We start from the raw sequence: 17552 nt of genomic DNA, 5'->3' as shown, positions 1-17552 counted from the left end.
TTAAGAAAGAAGACAAACAAATAAAGTGGGAAAAAACAAGAGAGAAATCAAAAGAACATACTTTCTTAAATCATGAAGGATTGCTTTACTTTAAAAAGCAATCCCATTGATTAAGCCATAATAATTTAAAATAAAATATAAACTTTCATCATAGAAAATGAAATTAGTCTGATACTTTTCCTGGTATCATATTTTAATACAAAATTTGAATTTTGACTATCATTTATATATTGCATAATTGCTTTGACACATGAATATTTGGCCATTTTAGTATTCATGTTTAACAAGTCCTGATTAAGTCCTTTTCTTCAAGCACTGTCGTTTATTTTAATAGACACGATATAGGTGAACATTAATAGATATCATTGTATTGGTTGTTGCCTTTTCCCTGTATTGCCAAAAAGGAAAATATAACAGAGAGCTTGGCTACTAATCCTTTGCCATAAGACAGTTAACCATACATGAGACTAAGCATAAAGAATCATGTGCAGGAAATTATGGAAGGAGCCATCATTTATATAAAAATCTTGAGTTCTGTAAAGAAAGATTTAATTACCAACTTACTTTTAAACGTTCTTTTTTTTTAATTCTGGTATATTGTTTTTATGAGATAACACAATTGACTTTAAGTTTGGTTGAGACACAGTTTCTTAGGAGACAACAACACGATATCAGCCTATTTATTTCCAGTATTTCCAAACATTATTCAGTGTTTCCCTCCTCTTTGTAACTGATATATATATATATATATATATATATATATATATATATAGCTATCTCTTAATATTATTTGGTACTAATGTCACTATTTTATATATATTTTACAGGCTGTTCAGGGGACTGGCTTAGCTTTTATTGCCTTTACGGAAGCAATGACACATTTCCCTGCATCTCCCTTCTGGTCAGTGATGTTCTTCCTCATGCTCGTCAATCTAGGGCTTGGCAGCATGTTTGGAACCATTGAAGGGATCATCACACCTGTTGTGGACACTTTCAAAATGAGGAAAGAAATTCTTACTGGTGAGTTTTTATGCATTTGACTTGTCATTGAACTGATACAGGCCATTTTAGGAAAGTTTTTTATTCATTCCTGTCTATTAATACGTATGTTATTATTTGTTATTTATGTATTTATATACTATGGAAATTATAGATTTAACATAGGTTGAATTGATTGTTAATGATTACTTATTATATCACCCTTTATTAATAGTAATGTCACTACCATGAATTACTGGCATTAGAATAAAGTCATAGAATGTTTATGCATAACTTTGTAAATAAGACAAATATTCTTTTTTTAATGTTTATTATTTTTGAGAGAGAGAGAGAGAGTGCAAGCAGAGGAGGGGCAGAGAGAGGGGGAGACACAGAATCTGAACCAGGCTCCAGGAGCTGAGCTGTCAGCAAAAAGCTCCATGTGGGACTCGAACTCACGAACTGTGAGATCATGACCTGAACCGAAGTCGGACGCTTAACTGACTGAGCCACCCAGGTGCCCCAACAAGACAAATATTTTTAAAGGTTCAGATCTGATATTCCTTTTCCAAAAAATGCATAGTTGAAATTGATAAATCTAAATTCAGTTCTCATATAAAATAGCCCTTATGGCCTACTAGTAGTTAATACTTCTAAGTAAGAAAGATAATAAAACAGTTTACCAATATTTATAGTTATTCATAAGTCCAGTCTGCAAGCAGTTATTAAAATACCAGTTATGTACCGCATCATCCTTGCATTTGAAGAATGTAAAGGATATAAGAGAAATTAGAAAAGAGATACAGAGATACAGGAGAGCCTTGTCTCCAAAAATAATAGTACCGATAACTAAAACCAAGTTTGGGTAGATAAGACTTACACCAGGTAATATACTGATAGATAGCATAACAGTGATTTTTAACATGCTGTAAGAATAAGGAAGCAACAAAGGTCATCTAAATATATGATGGAACTATCAGTAAAAGTGATGGAAGTTAAATTGGAAAGGGGGAAGGTCTTCTGGGGTCAGAGGATAGCTTTAGTAATAGCTTTAGGTTAGCATATATAAATAGAGATAAAGAGAACTGTTAAGGAAGCCAGCCAGACCAGAATGCAGGAGCAGTGTTGGTAAGTGATGCAAACACAAATTGGGAAAAGAATACATATATGATATTGAATGCTGGGCAGTAGTATACAAGCTCCTCAAAGTTCAGTTTTTAGCTCTGAAAGATTTAGTAATGACTTACGTGTAAATAAATCTCAAGTATGTATCTTTATCACTTACTACTCTGCTAAGTTTGTGTATGTATATGTAAAGCAACTTCAGCAGTTTGTGAAATATTTATTATCTAAATACCCTCAACTCAGCTGAACGTAAATGAGAAACTTCCTTATCTTCTCCCAAAAGGCAGTCTCTACTTCTGAAGTTTCTATTTCATTCAAGGCTATCAATATCCTGCCTGGTGTTCATGCTAAATAACGTTTTGCTGCTTTCGTCATCTTTGTCCTGTATCTAAACCCTTCTGTAGTAAGAGGGCTTGCACAATTAAGGGAAAAGCAACAGTGTAGAGGGAAAGCACACAAGGTAGTATTTGGTGATCCCACTAGAGGACCTGTTTGCTCAGAGCAAAGCGAATGTCCTCTCTTGCTCCATTACCTGTCCTTTGGGATCATACCTATACTTAAAGTCATATTTCGCCTTGAAGAAATGTTCCTCCATCACCTTTGCCAGGCATGTTTTTGTCTTCCCTGACAGTCCAGTAGGACTTAGATGAGTCAATTATTTATAATCTTTTCCTCTCACATCTCCAGCAAAACTTTTACCATCTATACGACCTACAATATGCTTTCTTCATATTTACCGTGTACTGTGGTGTAGGTAGGAGAGGGTGAAAGTGACACAGGCTGTGGTTCAAACCCTGCTACGTCATCCAGAGACTTTGAGTACAGAATAGTACGGCAAGCATTTAACTATTTCAGTGTATGACAGACTCCAAACAAATGTTACTTTTCCTTCTCTACATTATATGTTTATATATAATACTCATTTCCATATGGTATAACTCATACCACTAGCATAGTGCTTAAGAGATAGAGGTAATGACTTCATTTAATTCATACTTACTGGGATTGTTAGAGAACCCTCATCTGATTGAACCCAAGGATGTCTGTTTTCTCCCCTCCCAAACTGCCATTACCTGCTCAATTATTTGCACTCACCTCTGCTAAAAGGTGGTTGAGAAGTACAACATAGTCATCTTTTACTTTTGACAGGTCCTTTGCTGAGTGTGTGAGAGAATAGTCTAATGAAAATATGGGAATATTATATAGATTCCAGAAATCTAAGTTTTTTTAGAAAATTTTATAAAGTTTTTTTTTTATTATTGTTTACTTAAGACAGAGAGAGAGAGAGAGAGAGAGCAAACTGGGGAGAGACAGAGAAAGGGAGAGAGAATCCCAAGCAGGCTCCACACTGCCAGCATGGAGTCCAGTTCGGGGCTCAAACTTGCAAACCGTGAGATCATGACCTGAGCCGAAATCCAGAGTCCGATGCTTAACCGACTGAGCCACCCAGGCACCCCTCTCTAAGTTTTTATATTAACTGTAGGTGCTCAGAAGTTTTTGCCTCTTTCTTAGATACTACTCCAGAAACTCCTTTTCGAAGGTTCTTCTCTGTTACTTGGATAATGAGATTGCCCAACCCTGTCATAATTGTATTCTCAACTTATCTATTCATGCAATATCAAGATAGAGATTTGCGTTGGTGCTCAGGCAAGATCTGATCGGATTTCTTCAGTTATGCTTTAAAAATAACTGTATTTCAGTCAAATATAAAAATATATATGTTATCACAATCTTGTTATGAGCTATATTAGTCTCATTATTAATTTAAGACTTCCACAGAGCTTCCAAAACTATAAAACATTATTAAAAGCAGAAAAGACCTATGAACATTTGCTGCCTGAAAAGGTCACTGTGTTATTTTTTTATATATAATTTTTTTTAACATTTATTTTTGAGAGACAGAGAGAGACAGAGCATGAGTGGGGGAGGAGCAGAGAGCGAGGGAGACACTGTATCTGAAGCAGGCTCCAGGCTCTGAGCTGTCAGCACAGAGCCTGACACGGGTCTCAAACTCATGAACCCTGAGATCATGACCTGAACTGAAGCAGGACGCTTAACCGACTGAGCTACCCAGGAGCCCCTGAAAAGGTCACTTTGTTATTAATAAAGAGAAGTATATTACAGAGATTTATGCTTTTAAAATCTTCTCAGTTTTTCTGTCTTTTTTATTTGTGCTTGTAAGTAAGTTTCTGCAGAGTCAGGGCAATGAATTGAGTCTTACCATGGATTCCTATTAAATCTGGGCGTAGCTCCAGCTAACTAACTCCCAATGTATTATATTCCATAGTATCAAGAAAGGTGTTGCCTGTTTATATGATTGACAAGTTATAAAAGTGAAAACAAAACTGTTTGAACATGGTAATTCATAATTAAATTTAAAAGATGCCTGTGAATAAAAGCTTAATTTTTTTCATCTATTTCTTTTGTACAGTTATCTGTTGTCTTCTGGCATTTTGTATTGGCCTGATATTTGTGCAACGTTCTGGAAATTACTTCGTTACAATGTTTGATGATTATTCTGCTACACTGCCTCTGCTAATTGTAGTCATTTTGGAGAATATTGCTGTATCCTTTGTTTATGGCATAGATAAGTAAGTATCTGTGCATTCATTTTTCATCTCTATTTTGGAAAGACCAATCATCAATACCTATTTCATTTAGAAGAGGAGGGGAATGATGAGAGGGGAAAATTCTTTGCAACAACATCAGATCTTTTGCAGGCTCTTTTTTCATTCAATCCCTTGAATACAGTATATTCCCCTATTAGGTGATTAGATAGAATTGTGTAGATAGTAATATAATCTAGGATTCCGGAGCTTTGATTTAATTCTAGTTATCAAATAGTAACTTCCAAGATTAATGAGTAATGGCTATGGTCCAAGAACCAACAAGTTTAAGTTGTTTGAAGTTATTATTGTTGTCCACATTTCACATTTCTCAGGCTTATGAGACGCCAAGTGACTAACTCATCACACACCTGGACAGAAGCACATCTGGGATTCATAGCTATTTCTGCTTAACTTTAAATCCTATCTTCCTAATTACTTCCTAATTACCTCTAAATTATATACCTGCTTAATGCCAAAAGTATATATACTTGGCATGAAATGAGGCATTAGAGTAATTGCAGAAGAAAAGGGTTACTAGAGGCTTTGTACAGTATTTTTTAAAGTTGTTGCCTCTAGTTAACATATATGGACTAAGGCACTAAGATCATTAGGTTATTGGAAGTATATGTAAAGTAAGAATGAGTGTGTTGCATGAAGACCAGAGTCCTCTCAAACAACGTTGAGAATATTATCAGTATTGAAGGAGTTTTGTGACAAAGGTTGGAAAATATTTTTTTTATTGTCAAAAGCTCCAGGCAAGCATGGGGAGGGACTTTTAGTAGTCATGTACTATATAGCAATAGTAGTAATAGCTGTCTAACATGCATTAAAATCTGAATCCTCATAAAAATACCCTGTAGTAACTAATATCCATATTACAAATGGAAAATTGGCCTTATTTATACAGGAGAACACAGTATGTTGGTTATAGAGCCAGGACTTTAATTTAGACCTTAATTTTAAAACTAGGTATCTCTACCAAGCTACCCTCAACTCCTAACTTGCATTGTGTTGGCATTTGATATTATTATTGCACTGATCTGTGGATCAATTAAGATCATAATGTAGATTCCCATTTACACAGTATGTCATTTACAATAGGCATAGTACAAAATATCTCATTTTAGTAGTGTCCCTAAATAATAATGGTTAACAACAGAAGGAGAAATGATACTCCTAGTAATAGTAGTTATTAAACTTGTGTCTACGAAATTCCTACTGTATGTGAGGCAGTGTGCTCTGCACGCATTGCCTATGAGGCTAACAATAACTTCACGATAGAAATTCTGTTTTTTTTAAATGCCGAAAAAAAAATGCTCTGCCATCTTTTAGTGTGTATCTTAGTGTATGAAAACGCAGGAAAATTCACTTCACTTGATTGTGGTGTAAAATGTTAGGAAAAAAATTTTTTTTTTTTTTTTAAAGAGGTAAGGAGGAGAATAAATCCCTGCAGACAACAAAAATACACAAGCAAAATAGATGGAAAACTAACCATATTTCAAAAAGAGTTGAAATAAATTGTTTTAAGTGATAGAAGCTACAAAATATTTTAAAAATAAAGAATATGACAATTAGAGAAAAGGGAGATTTGAAAACAAGGTGCTAGAACTCAGGAAATAATTGCGAATAATAACAATAAAAAAACACTTCCAAAGTGATGATCAAATTAAAATGAACACAAGAACAATAAGCACAGTGACTAGTTCCACAAGAATTAGAAGCCAGAAGGGAGTAAATGTTTATTTTTTTAAGCAACAAGAAATAACAAAGGAGCAAAGGGAAGGAATAGAGACAGGAGTTATACAAAGATGACTCAACATGTGTACAATGAAGTCCTGTAAATGCAGTGGCTGGAACGTATCAAACTCTGTAATTCAAGAAACTTGCCTGAAATAACTTGAATGTTGAAAAGGCACATGATATACTTGGAAAAATGCCCATAATAGCCAACACTAGGACGTAGTCTAGGCTATTACTTCAAGACAAAAGAAAAAACAAAAAAAAACCCACAAAGATAGAAAGAAGGGAAAAAATAAAGGGCTATCCAGGCAAAAACAATAAAGAAACAAAACGATCATACTTAACCTGGCTGGGGGGATACCATGATCATGAAGGTTGTTTTCCCAGGGAGAGGCTTAGCGCACTCTGGATGCACTGACCGCTGTGATTTCCCCAAACGTGGGAAACTCAACTGCATAATTTGTAGTAGCAGGGGACTGTGTTCACACTTTCTCCTTTAAAACAAACAAATAAACAAAACAATCAAAATTATGTATAAGAGAAAAATCAACAAACTTTTTTGTAACAATATTATATAGTTAAGAAATATTTACAGTTCTCAAGGAAAGAAAACGTAAGCCAAAGATTTTAAATCCTGCAAAACTCACATTCAAGTGTAGTGACCACAGACAGTTGTGAACTTAACAAGAAATTGGGGAATATAGCTACTATGATCTCTCCTTGAAGAATCTAATAGAGAACTATCTTTACAAAATCAAAAAGTCTGCAGAAACATTGCTACAAGGACTGGTGGGTGGGCAGTAAATATCTCTAGATAAATACTAGGGGATATGGACTAGTATGTAATGATTATATGCTTTGACAATGGTAACATCATTTACCTAAAAGGGTGAACTTTATTTCATGTAAGTGATACCACAACAACCTTACTTAAAACAACATAAGCCTGATCATTACTAGGTCTAAGTGCTAATTTACAGGAAACAGGGGGATCAAGTGTAGTTGTGAAGCAACACTTGGGGATGTGATCAGAAAAATCCAGACTGTAGGAGTACTATGAGATAAAGTGCCTAGCTGATTTAACAAATAATTGGAAGAAACAAAAAAGAGAAGTAGGAGGAACCTAGAGATGAAAAATGGACTTGAGAAATACATCAGTCAGTCACAGTGTGTGGACCTTCTTTCAATTCAAATAAACAGACTATGAAAAGAAGTGAAAGTTTAGATTATATAAAGACTGACTGAATATTGAATGATACTAATTTATTATTGCTAAGTAAAAAAAGAGACTAGGAATTTTTAATGTATTGCAAATATTGTGTTTATAGAGTAGAAAGTCACCAGTAGGAGACTTTTCAGTAATTGGTTTAAGAAGGCTTTTGCTAAATGAAAATCACAGTACTTAACTGGTTCCATTTTACTTTATAAATGTTCTTAATTTGTAAGTAATCTTCCAATATGATTTTTTGATTCAGTATAAAATGTCATAGGGTATCATCGATGAAACCTCTGTCAAACTATTGATAATGCACATTTTTAAGGCATAGAAATAATTACCTGAGGCATAATTAAATACTTTCTTTTTATTTAGGTTTATGGAAGACCTGAAAGATATGCTGGGCTTTGCTCCCAACAGATATTACTACTATATGTGGAAATATATTTCTCCTCTAATGCTATTATCACTGCTAATAGCTAGTGTTGTGAATATGGGATTAAGTCCTCCTGGCTATAATGCATGGATTGAAGATAAGGTAAAATACAAAATAAGGAAGCTATGAAAAATATACATAAAATATTATTTTAGGGGTTTTTGTCTTTTGCTTTCTTCACAGTATATTTTGCTGTTTAATAAATGGTGTTGTTTTTATGCAGGGATCTTGAGATTTATATTTTGTTTGACCCCAAACATGTATGATTTTGCTGTACATTGTAGTTTGTTTTTTGTTTTTTTTAATACATAAGAAACACTGATTTGGTCCTCATTAAAGTAACTGTATTTATGTCACCACAGATGAACCAATAATTATGGGGCCTTTGACTCTAGAAAACATATTGCCTAAACCACCAGGAATATTTTTTCCTACATAAATTTATTAAATCATATCCCAGATACTATATAATAAGAGAATATGCAGTGGCCGTGTACACATAATTTAAGTAAATACTGAAGGAAAGTTTTGTTATAATTGCTTTATATTAGCAGACTATTTCAATTTCTGTTTTCAAGGTGCAAATTAGCCACATAATAATAAAGGTACATATTAGCTGTTATAAAACCAAAATCCTTATTTTTCAGAGATATTTCTGACCTTTAACTCTTCTATTGTCAGTAATTATATAACAACAATTAAATTCATGACTGGGGCATAAACAAGTCTGTTAACTCTTACAAAAATCTTGGGGCCAAAATATAGATTTTTAGGGGTGCCTGGGTGGCTTGGTCGGTTAAGTGTCTGACTCTTGATTTTGGCTTATGTCATAGTCTCACGGTTGTGAGATCCAGCCCCGTGTTGGGTTCCACGGTGAGCGTGGAGCCTGATTGGGCTTCTCTCTCTCCTTCTCTCTCTGCCCCTCCTCTGCTTGTGCTTTCCCTCTCTCAAAATAAATAAATAAACTTTTAAAAAGAAAAAAAAACCCACAAAATTTAGATTTTCAGTTTTTAGAAAGACAGGTGGCACATGTAACATGTAACTATCCCCAAACTTAATGACCAACAGCAATGCTGATTTATTATTTCTCAGGGTTCTGCAGTTGAGCCGGGCAATTCTTCTTTAGGTTTTTCCTGAGCTAACTCATACAGTTGATTAAACTTGGAGGGTTGGTCTCTGTCCATGTAATCTTTCATTCTTGGCTTCTTCCTAGCATTATTGACTGAGGACAGCATTCTAAGAAACAGAGGCAGAAACTGCAAGGCTTGTAATGCCTAGCCTTGAAAGTTGATTGATGTCACTTTTGTTGGTCAAAGCACATCCGAAGACTCTGCTTACAAACCCAAGATAAATACAGGTGTTTTTTTTTTCCACATACTTTTAGAGCAAGATAACCAATAATGGGTTTTTTGACTTTAACAGGCATCTGAAGAATTTCTGAGCTATCCAACCTGGGGAATGGTTGTCTGTATCTTGCTGATGGTCCTGGCAATACTCCCTGTCCCAGCTGTCTTCGTCATTCGTCGCTGCAACCTGATAGACAATAGCTCTGGCAATTTAGCATCTGTGACCTATAAGAGAGGAAGGGTCCTGAAAGAGCCTGTAAACTTAGAGGGAGATGATGCAAGCCTCATTCATGGAAAGATACCCAGCGAGATGTCATCTCCAAATTTTGGTAAAAATATTTATCGAAAACAGAGTGGATCACCAACTCTGGATACTGCTCCCAATGGACGATATGGAATAGGGTACTTAATGGCAGATATGCCGGATATGCCAGAATCCGACTTGTAGCCAGGGGGAAAATGTCAGCGGGTTCTATTTGGTTCATTTGTATGAATGAACATGGGCTCTACTAAGAGAAGCATTGGGCTTCACTTATCAGAGGGTGATCTCAGGTGTTCCTTGGCTGTGATCTTTAATCCTAAGTACATGTAAATTCAACTAGAGCATTCCTTCAGATTCTTTGGTTTACATTTGCGCAGAAAGAGTTACAGATAAAGCTTATAGTGACTGAGGTCCATGTGTGTCAGAATTTTTAAAAATACTTTTGGTGTTTTTTCAAGCATTTCTATCTCAAAAAAAAAAAAAACAGGTGTTACCTCAGTTTGTAATGATTTCTGGTTTAATAGTATTGGCAATTCAAAAATGGTATAATTTAAAATGTATTAAGTTTGCCTTCAGGGTAAATCCCAGTATTACAAAAACATTTCTGTAAGTTGGTGCCTCTAAGCACATTTCCATGAACATATTGTGTAGATAGGCTGTACTTATTTTGGTAGCATTGATACCTTCTTAGACAATTAACTGAAGAAGACTGCAAATATTTTCTTATGTAATAGCTGTATAGAGCAATAGTATCAAAGAATAAGAAGGCACTAATGCTGGATGACAGTTTAGATTCAGAGGTGACTGGGGATCATGTGCTCGATGGCTGTATATTTTGTGTAAAACATATGTGTGAAAGTGATCTAAGAATGAGTCACTCAGCGCTCTCAAGAATTATGCAGATTCTGCATTTTCCTATGCCGTGTGCCTAAAAACCTACTTGATATTTATTGTGGTTTCAAGATTACTCATAGTATATTTATATATACTTGCAATGTATATATGTATATTAGTACTCTAAGTACTGATTTGAAAACTTGAAGCAAGATGGCATTTTATTTCATATCTTTCTGTTTTGCTTCTGTTTTATGCAAATATAAATCCTTTTTTAAGTGATTGTTAAGATTGTATGGCATTACATTTTAAGCTACAAATAAATGAAGTTAAAAATGATGTTTGTTTTCCACATTGATTTTTCTTGTATCACCTATACTGGATTATCTTGCATTTCAGTCAGGATTTAGGCATTTCATAATAAGTAATCATCACATTCCAAGAGGGATTAATAAATTGATTAATACAGCTACCACCACTTTAGAGACTAGGGAGAAATAGAATGCTATGGTTAAACGGTGTTCTGATGCAGTCTCACAATTCTTGAAAAAGTAGTCTCCTAGGAAACCATGTGTACACTTGACCGCTTGCAGGGTCAGTATTGTCTCTGAAGTGTAAGAAATTGTGACTTTAAAAAAACATTTTTTTTAACGTTTATTCATCTTTGAGAGACAGACAGAGACAGAGCATGAGTGGGGAAGGGGCAGAGAGAGGGAGACACAGAATCTGAAACAGGCTCCAGGCTCTGAGCTGTCAGCACAGAGCCCGACGCGGGGCTCGAACTCACAGACCGCGAGATCGTGACCTGATCCGAAGTCAGACACTCAACAGACTGAGCCACCCAGGCGCCCCTAATTGTGACTTTTTTTTAATGAAACTGTTGCATATATGAATTTCGATGAAGCAGAGCTCCACTGAGTACCATCTCACTAAAAGGCTTTTATTTATAGCTGTCCTACCACTAGATTAGTGCATTTATAAAATAACAATGAATACAACAGCAAAATAGGAGAGGTAGGGCACATTACCATATCTATTATTTATGGCCAAATATTTTTGGTCTGCTATAGACTATGTTATCACACCACGTCGTAGCATTTAAAATATAATTCCGCCGGTGACCAAAATTTTGGTTTTGTTTTTACATTTTCGTAAATATTATATTTTGTATCACTTTAAAACTTAGGAATATTTTATAGATAGGCAATGTATGCACATTATAAAGACCTCAAAATTGATACCAGTTCAGTGTAAATTTCCCTTCCAACAGTTCTCCTAGTCACCCGATTCCATTGTTCAAGGCACCACCATTACCAGTTTCTTATGTGTCCTTTTGGAGATGCTCTATGTAGAGGTAAATAACAGCATTCTGTGTTCTGTTTTCTGGATCTTAGTTCAGTGAATAATTTATTCTGGACAGTGTTTCATGTGAAAGCACATAGATCTGCCTGATTATTTCAGAAGCTGAAGTAATAAATTTTGTTTATTTTTATGTTGAAGCAATAGTTTTTATAAGCTTCCCCAATATTAAAGAATTTGTACCAAATACTTATTTTACCTGCTGGCCTTTACTTTGTCGTGACTATAGATTGTCAAATAGCACCATCCCCCTTTGCTCCTCACCCTCTTGTCATAAGCCATTTATCTACAGTTTGGATTCCTGCCTTCCACTGGCGAATAGATCTCCTCTCTTCTATTCACCCAGTAATGTGAAGAATGCAGGAATCCTGTAGAATGGAAGAGAATCTGAACTGTTTCTAATGCCCCCACTTAGCAAATGAGGCAACTAGACAGTGAAGAGAGCAAGGTCTTCTCTCATTTCTGCTGCTTTTATTCCGTCAGTTCTTCAGCTGTTCGTTCATTTACTCATTTGCCCACTTTTTCTTGAGCATCTCTTCAAGCATCTAATTTGTTCTTAGTACTAAGCCAAGGCACTACTGTAATCAGCGTGAACTGTTTATCTTGATCCTATTTTCTCCTGTTTGTCTGGGAGACCCCTTTCCCACGCTTTCCCGGACAGCACAGTATTTAATCAATAAGCGGTAGTGTGTATGAGTTATCCTTCTCTGTGCCCTAAAATTTGAGGTTTACTTGTTTTCGTATTATTTTCACTATGTCTGTAAGCTCTGGCCTGAATTGTGCTCAGATGTAACATAGTCAAGGTTGTCTATTTTTAAATGGAAAGGAGGCTGGGGAGTGGAACAGTAAGGCTAATAGAACGTTCAATGTGGGACAAAAAGAAGGGGAGAAGATGTACTCACTGTTAGGTGTTGGAATCATAAGGAGGGAGTCTAATAGTTTGATGCGACAAAGTCTTGGGATGTAATTTTCTGAAAGTATATTTGCATTTCCATGTGGTTATGTCTATGTGCATTTTTTAAAGGAGGAAGATACATTATAGAATCTTCAAATGGGCAAGTGATCCCAGAAAGTTTAAGAGTAAGATGTAGTGCTTCTTAACTGTAATTATGCCTTACAGTTACTGAAGACACTATTTCCAACCTATTGAATGTGAATTCTTTCGGGATTGGATGCAGGACAATGACTGTTTTTTTGGTTTTTGTTTTTAAACTTATTCCAGTGTGCCTTCTTGGTTAGGAACCGTGGATATGAAGAAAATGAGAAGAAGGACAAGTAAATGTGAATTCTAATTGTCTTCACTCAAACAGAATAAAAATGAAGATGCTATAGCTGTGATAACTGGGGAGAAAAATAATTTAGGTGGATAGAAGTTGGAATTCATAATTTGAAAAATAATTTGAAAAGTAAAATATCTTTCTCCTTTTGAGTTTATTCCAGTCACTGTTGCCTGAACACTCCCCAGAAATGATCCATATCTATGTCGATTGAATATGAATAAAATCAATACTGATTATATCAATTATATGGATTTTTCCCCTAAATTTTACTTATAAATTTTGGGGGCCATAAAGTTTTGATAAAAAGAAAAAAAATGTAAAACTCTAGAAAACTATTGGAAATATTAAAGATAAAACTTTCCATAAGCTAGTCATTACTGAGTATAGCATACTTTACCTTTATAATTACCACTGAAGTAAAAGGTTTCATATGTTGTTTTGCCTCAAATGACTGACTCCCAAATTGGCTCATTGTGTCTAGTTACTGGACATATGTCCCCATCTGAAACATTGCCTAAAGGATGTCTATCATGTGGAGGTTTTCTTTAAAAGAGAAAAAAGCCTGGGACATTATCTTGTCCTAAATTCAGTGCCCTTTGGGCTCTGCTATTGCTTTAACACACCAGTCACTCCTAGCACTCCCACTAGAATACACACACACAGGGGCGCCTGGGTGGCTTGGTCGGTTAAGCGTCCGACTTCGGCTCAGGTCATGATCTCACGGTCCATGAGTTTGAGCCCCGCGTCGGGCTCTGTGCTGACAGCTCAGAGCCTGGAGCCTGTTTCGGATTCTGTGTCTCCCTCTCTCTCTGCCCCTCCCCTGTTCATGCTCTGCCTCTCTCTGTCTCAAAAATAAATAAACGTTTAAAAAGAATACACACACACACACACCACCACCGCAACCACCAATAATAAATAACACAATCAAAACACCTGATTTATATGACTGGGCAAAAACATGCCCTGTGGTACCCAGGCAGTGCCACGTGAGGTACCATGTACGTATAAAGAACCATGCCGCATAGATGAATTAATGGTGGTATCCCTGCTGCTTTTCTTTCCCCCTATTTGCCTTTTCAGGCTATATTCAGTTGCATAGTAAGGAAGATAAAGGTTTTTAGAGAAGAGTGGCATTAATGTTTCTGAAAATACAATTTTCTTAAGAAAAATCCATTAAAAGTGTGGCAAAAACATCATTTTACTGTTCTTTCTTTTTTTTAATGTTTATTATTTTGAGAGAGAGTGAGAGAGCAAGTAGGGGACAGGCAGAGAGAGAGGGAGACAGAGGTCTGAAGCAGTATCTGTGTGCTGTCAGTGCAGAGCCCAAAGTGGGACTCAAACTCATGAACCAAACCAAGATATCATGACCTGAGCCCAAGTCAGGTGCTTTACCGACCGAGCCACATAGGCGCCCCAATTTTACTGTTATTTAAAGGGATGCTTATAAAAAGCAAAAAAGCAGGACCAATCTGAAAAGATTGAGTAAAGCTTAAAATTTTCAAGCATGGTAGCAAGGTGACATTCATTTGATCTGCTCATCACTGGCACTCACCCACATTGTTGACCAGGTCAACAGAATTCATAGATGCAGGTGCCTGGCTTATATTCATTTTCCCTAGCGTAGTATCTCTCTTATCAAGATTATGTTTCCCCTCCCCCTTCATTTTAAAGCTTTGCTGTAATTTGAATAATTATTAAAAGGATCAATGCGAGAATATTCAGGGTCAGTTAAGTCAATATCTGGCAGAATTAAACCAGGAAGATACCCCCTCCGAGCAAGAGGGAACCGGATGGCCCAATCTCTCTGCTTAGCTAATCAAATAAAAGTCTCTTCATTATGTACTTTTTAAATACAATTTTGGGTAGAATCATTCAATTCAGCCTTTTATAAACAATCATATGAGATTTAATCATCTCAATCCTTTTCTTCTGGGTTACCGTATGAAGTAACGCAGTATCAGTGTAGACAACCAAACAACTATCCAACCAGCCGTTCTAAATAAGTATGTCTTCTCTCCATTTCCTTGTCCAAGTGAGGTCACTGATAAACTCATTCTGAGACTTAGATTCAATAGAATAAATCTAATTATTGATATAATGCACCCTTTATCATGATATGGAATTTCTTATCTATTTTATTTTCACTTTTTAACTTGTAGTTATGACTCATATCCATTAAAAATAGAGAGCATTTTCTCATCCAAAACTCTTTCACTTTTAGTTTTTTCCCACCTCTTCATAAAATATTTATATTCAAACAAATCCCAACCCAAACAATAGATTAAGCTGCCTTCCTCTTGAATTTTACAGATGAATTACAATAGCAAAACAGCACACACATTTTTACCTTCTTTTTATTTTAGGTCCGTCTCCTAAACTTGAATTTTTCAAAGTTTTAAGCTTTTGCATTTCAGAGTTTTTCAAATAAGGCTTTTAAAACTGGTTCTCTATTTTAGGCAGAGTAAGCAAAATACCTCTAGAATAGGAGTGACAGATAGAAGCATCATTTTTTTTTTTTTTTTGGTATTCTTATTACAAAAGTAAACTTCATAATGCATACAGTGTTGACAAGCACTAGTCCAGAGAATTTGTCTTGATTTTGCGATGATTAAATGAAAAAGTACCCAGAATTTCATAAGTAGCTTGTCTCATTGGAATTTAATAGCTGTTTATGATTAAGACACAAGTATTTCTTTACTATAATCAAATAATTTCAGGTAATGTCAAGGGCATAAAGGAAGTTCTTATAATAGGGAGAAAATTTTTTTGGCATTAAACAGTCCCATTTCCGAATAAAAATAATGCTGATTATTATTTGACAATAGTCTGAAATGAATTCTGAATCTCTGTCTTTACATCATTGTTCCAGTCATCAGAGGGGAAAGCAATTTATCTGTGAATGAGTCTTTGTCTTTTAATAGGGGGAAAAAAAAAAGGATTGCCGATGTGATATCATTAAAGAAAGACATTGGCTCTGGTCCGTTCAGAGAAAATAGGAGATATTTCCGGCTGAAGAGCTTCCTGGTGCGCACTAGATGGATGAACAGACTGTGGGACTTGGCTTTCCTTTCCCATGCCGTGATACCTTTCACTGATCAGCCAGGCATGGCAGCTTTGTCTGCTTTTATTGATTAACTCTCAGGGCTAACTCAGAGGCTTCTGCTGTCCAGGTTTCAGATTTGTCCAGCTGGTTTCACACAAAGGGAATACTAGGAATGTAGCCCTAACAGCAGCCGCATCTTAAAAAGCACATAGGAACTAATTGAGATCAGGGTCATTGCTTAGCATAACCTATGGAAATTCTGGAAAAGTAGCTCCCACAAGTTACTCACATTTTAAGAAGCACAATATGTTTTAGGTAATAGGGATTTGAAAGGCTAGAGACTCAGCTACTGAAAATTACCGTCCAAACTTTTGAAACAGTGAAGTGTAAACATTCCAGGTAAGACCTCTAATATCGAGACCTGGGCAACTAAGTATAGAGAACTTACCTATCGCATCCCTAGTCTTTATGAACACCACTTCAAATGGGTATTTACAGATATTCACTGACTTTTGAAGGGGTTACATCCTGATAAACCCATTGTAAGTTGAAAATATGTCGAAAATACATCCAATACATCTAACCTACTGAACATCATAACTCAGCCTAGCCCATCTTAAGCTGTTCAGAACACTTCCATTAGCCTACAGTTGGGCAAAATCACCTAACAAAATCCATTTTATAATAAACTGTGGAATATCTCATGTGGTTTATTGAATACTGTACTGAACGGGAAAAAGAGCATGGTTGTAGGGGCACAGAGTGGTCATGTGTCGATTAGTTTACCCTCGTGATCACATGGCTGATGGGGAGCTGTGGCACATGGCCACTGCCCAGCATCTCAAGAGAGAGTATCATACTACATATTGCCAGCTTGGAAAAAACTCAAAAGGAGAAGTATGGTTTCTACTGAATACATATGGTTTTGCACCATCATAAAGTTGAACCCTCGTAAGTCAAACCATCGTTGGGTAGGGGACAATCTGTATAGTTTAGCTGGGTAGTCCTAAACTCAAAGCTAACCAAATTTCCCTCAGCTTTTTCCTCCTACTTTGCCCACTTCCAGGGTAGTGTTCTCTGCTCTTTCCTCTCCTCTTTTCCTTAACTCTTATCCATCAGTCAGGGAATAAATAACTAGAAAAATTTTAGGTTTTAGCTCTACTCTGATAGGCACCTACTGTTTGCTAGCAAGTACAGTCTTAAATCAGTTCCACCTTTATTTTTATTTTATTTTTTTAACATTTTATTTATCTTTGAGAGAGAGACAGAACGCGAGTGGGGGAGGGGTAGAGAGAGAGAGAGGCACAGAGTCTGAAGCAGGTTC

At 35.9% G+C, this 17552-nt stretch overlaps 1 protein-coding gene and 1 non-coding gene across 7 annotated transcripts in view; both read left to right on the top strand.

The window, feature by feature from the left end:
- SLC6A15 (solute carrier family 6 member 15) overlaps positions 1-10865 on the top strand; it is a 49241-nt gene extending 38376 nt beyond the window's left edge. For all 6 annotated transcript variants that reach the window (XM_015539065.2, XM_007085594.3, XM_015539064.2 and 3 more), the window contains exons 9-12: positions 828-1020; positions 4535-4694; positions 8044-8206; positions 9527-10865. In XM_015539065.2, the coding sequence (XP_015394551.2) occupies positions 828-1020; positions 4535-4694; positions 8044-8206; positions 9527-9898 (888 nt within the window). In that variant the 3' untranslated portion in view covers positions 9899-10865. The remainder of the gene's footprint in view (positions 1-827; positions 1021-4534; positions 4695-8043; positions 8207-9526) is intronic.
- LOC122240693 lies at positions 6789-6949 on the top strand. The gene has a single exon (XR_006220463.1). It is a non-coding gene; the product is annotated as a U1 spliceosomal RNA (small nuclear RNA).
- Positions 10866-17552: the final 6687 nt, after the last annotated feature.

This window comes from Panthera tigris, chromosome B4, assembly GCF_018350195.1.
Source record: "Panthera tigris isolate Pti1 chromosome B4, P.tigris_Pti1_mat1.1, whole genome shotgun sequence".
In the NCBI taxonomy this organism is placed as follows: domain Eukaryota; kingdom Metazoa; phylum Chordata; class Mammalia; order Carnivora; family Felidae; genus Panthera; species Panthera tigris.
This window is presented reverse-complemented; position numbering and strand designations above follow the sequence as displayed.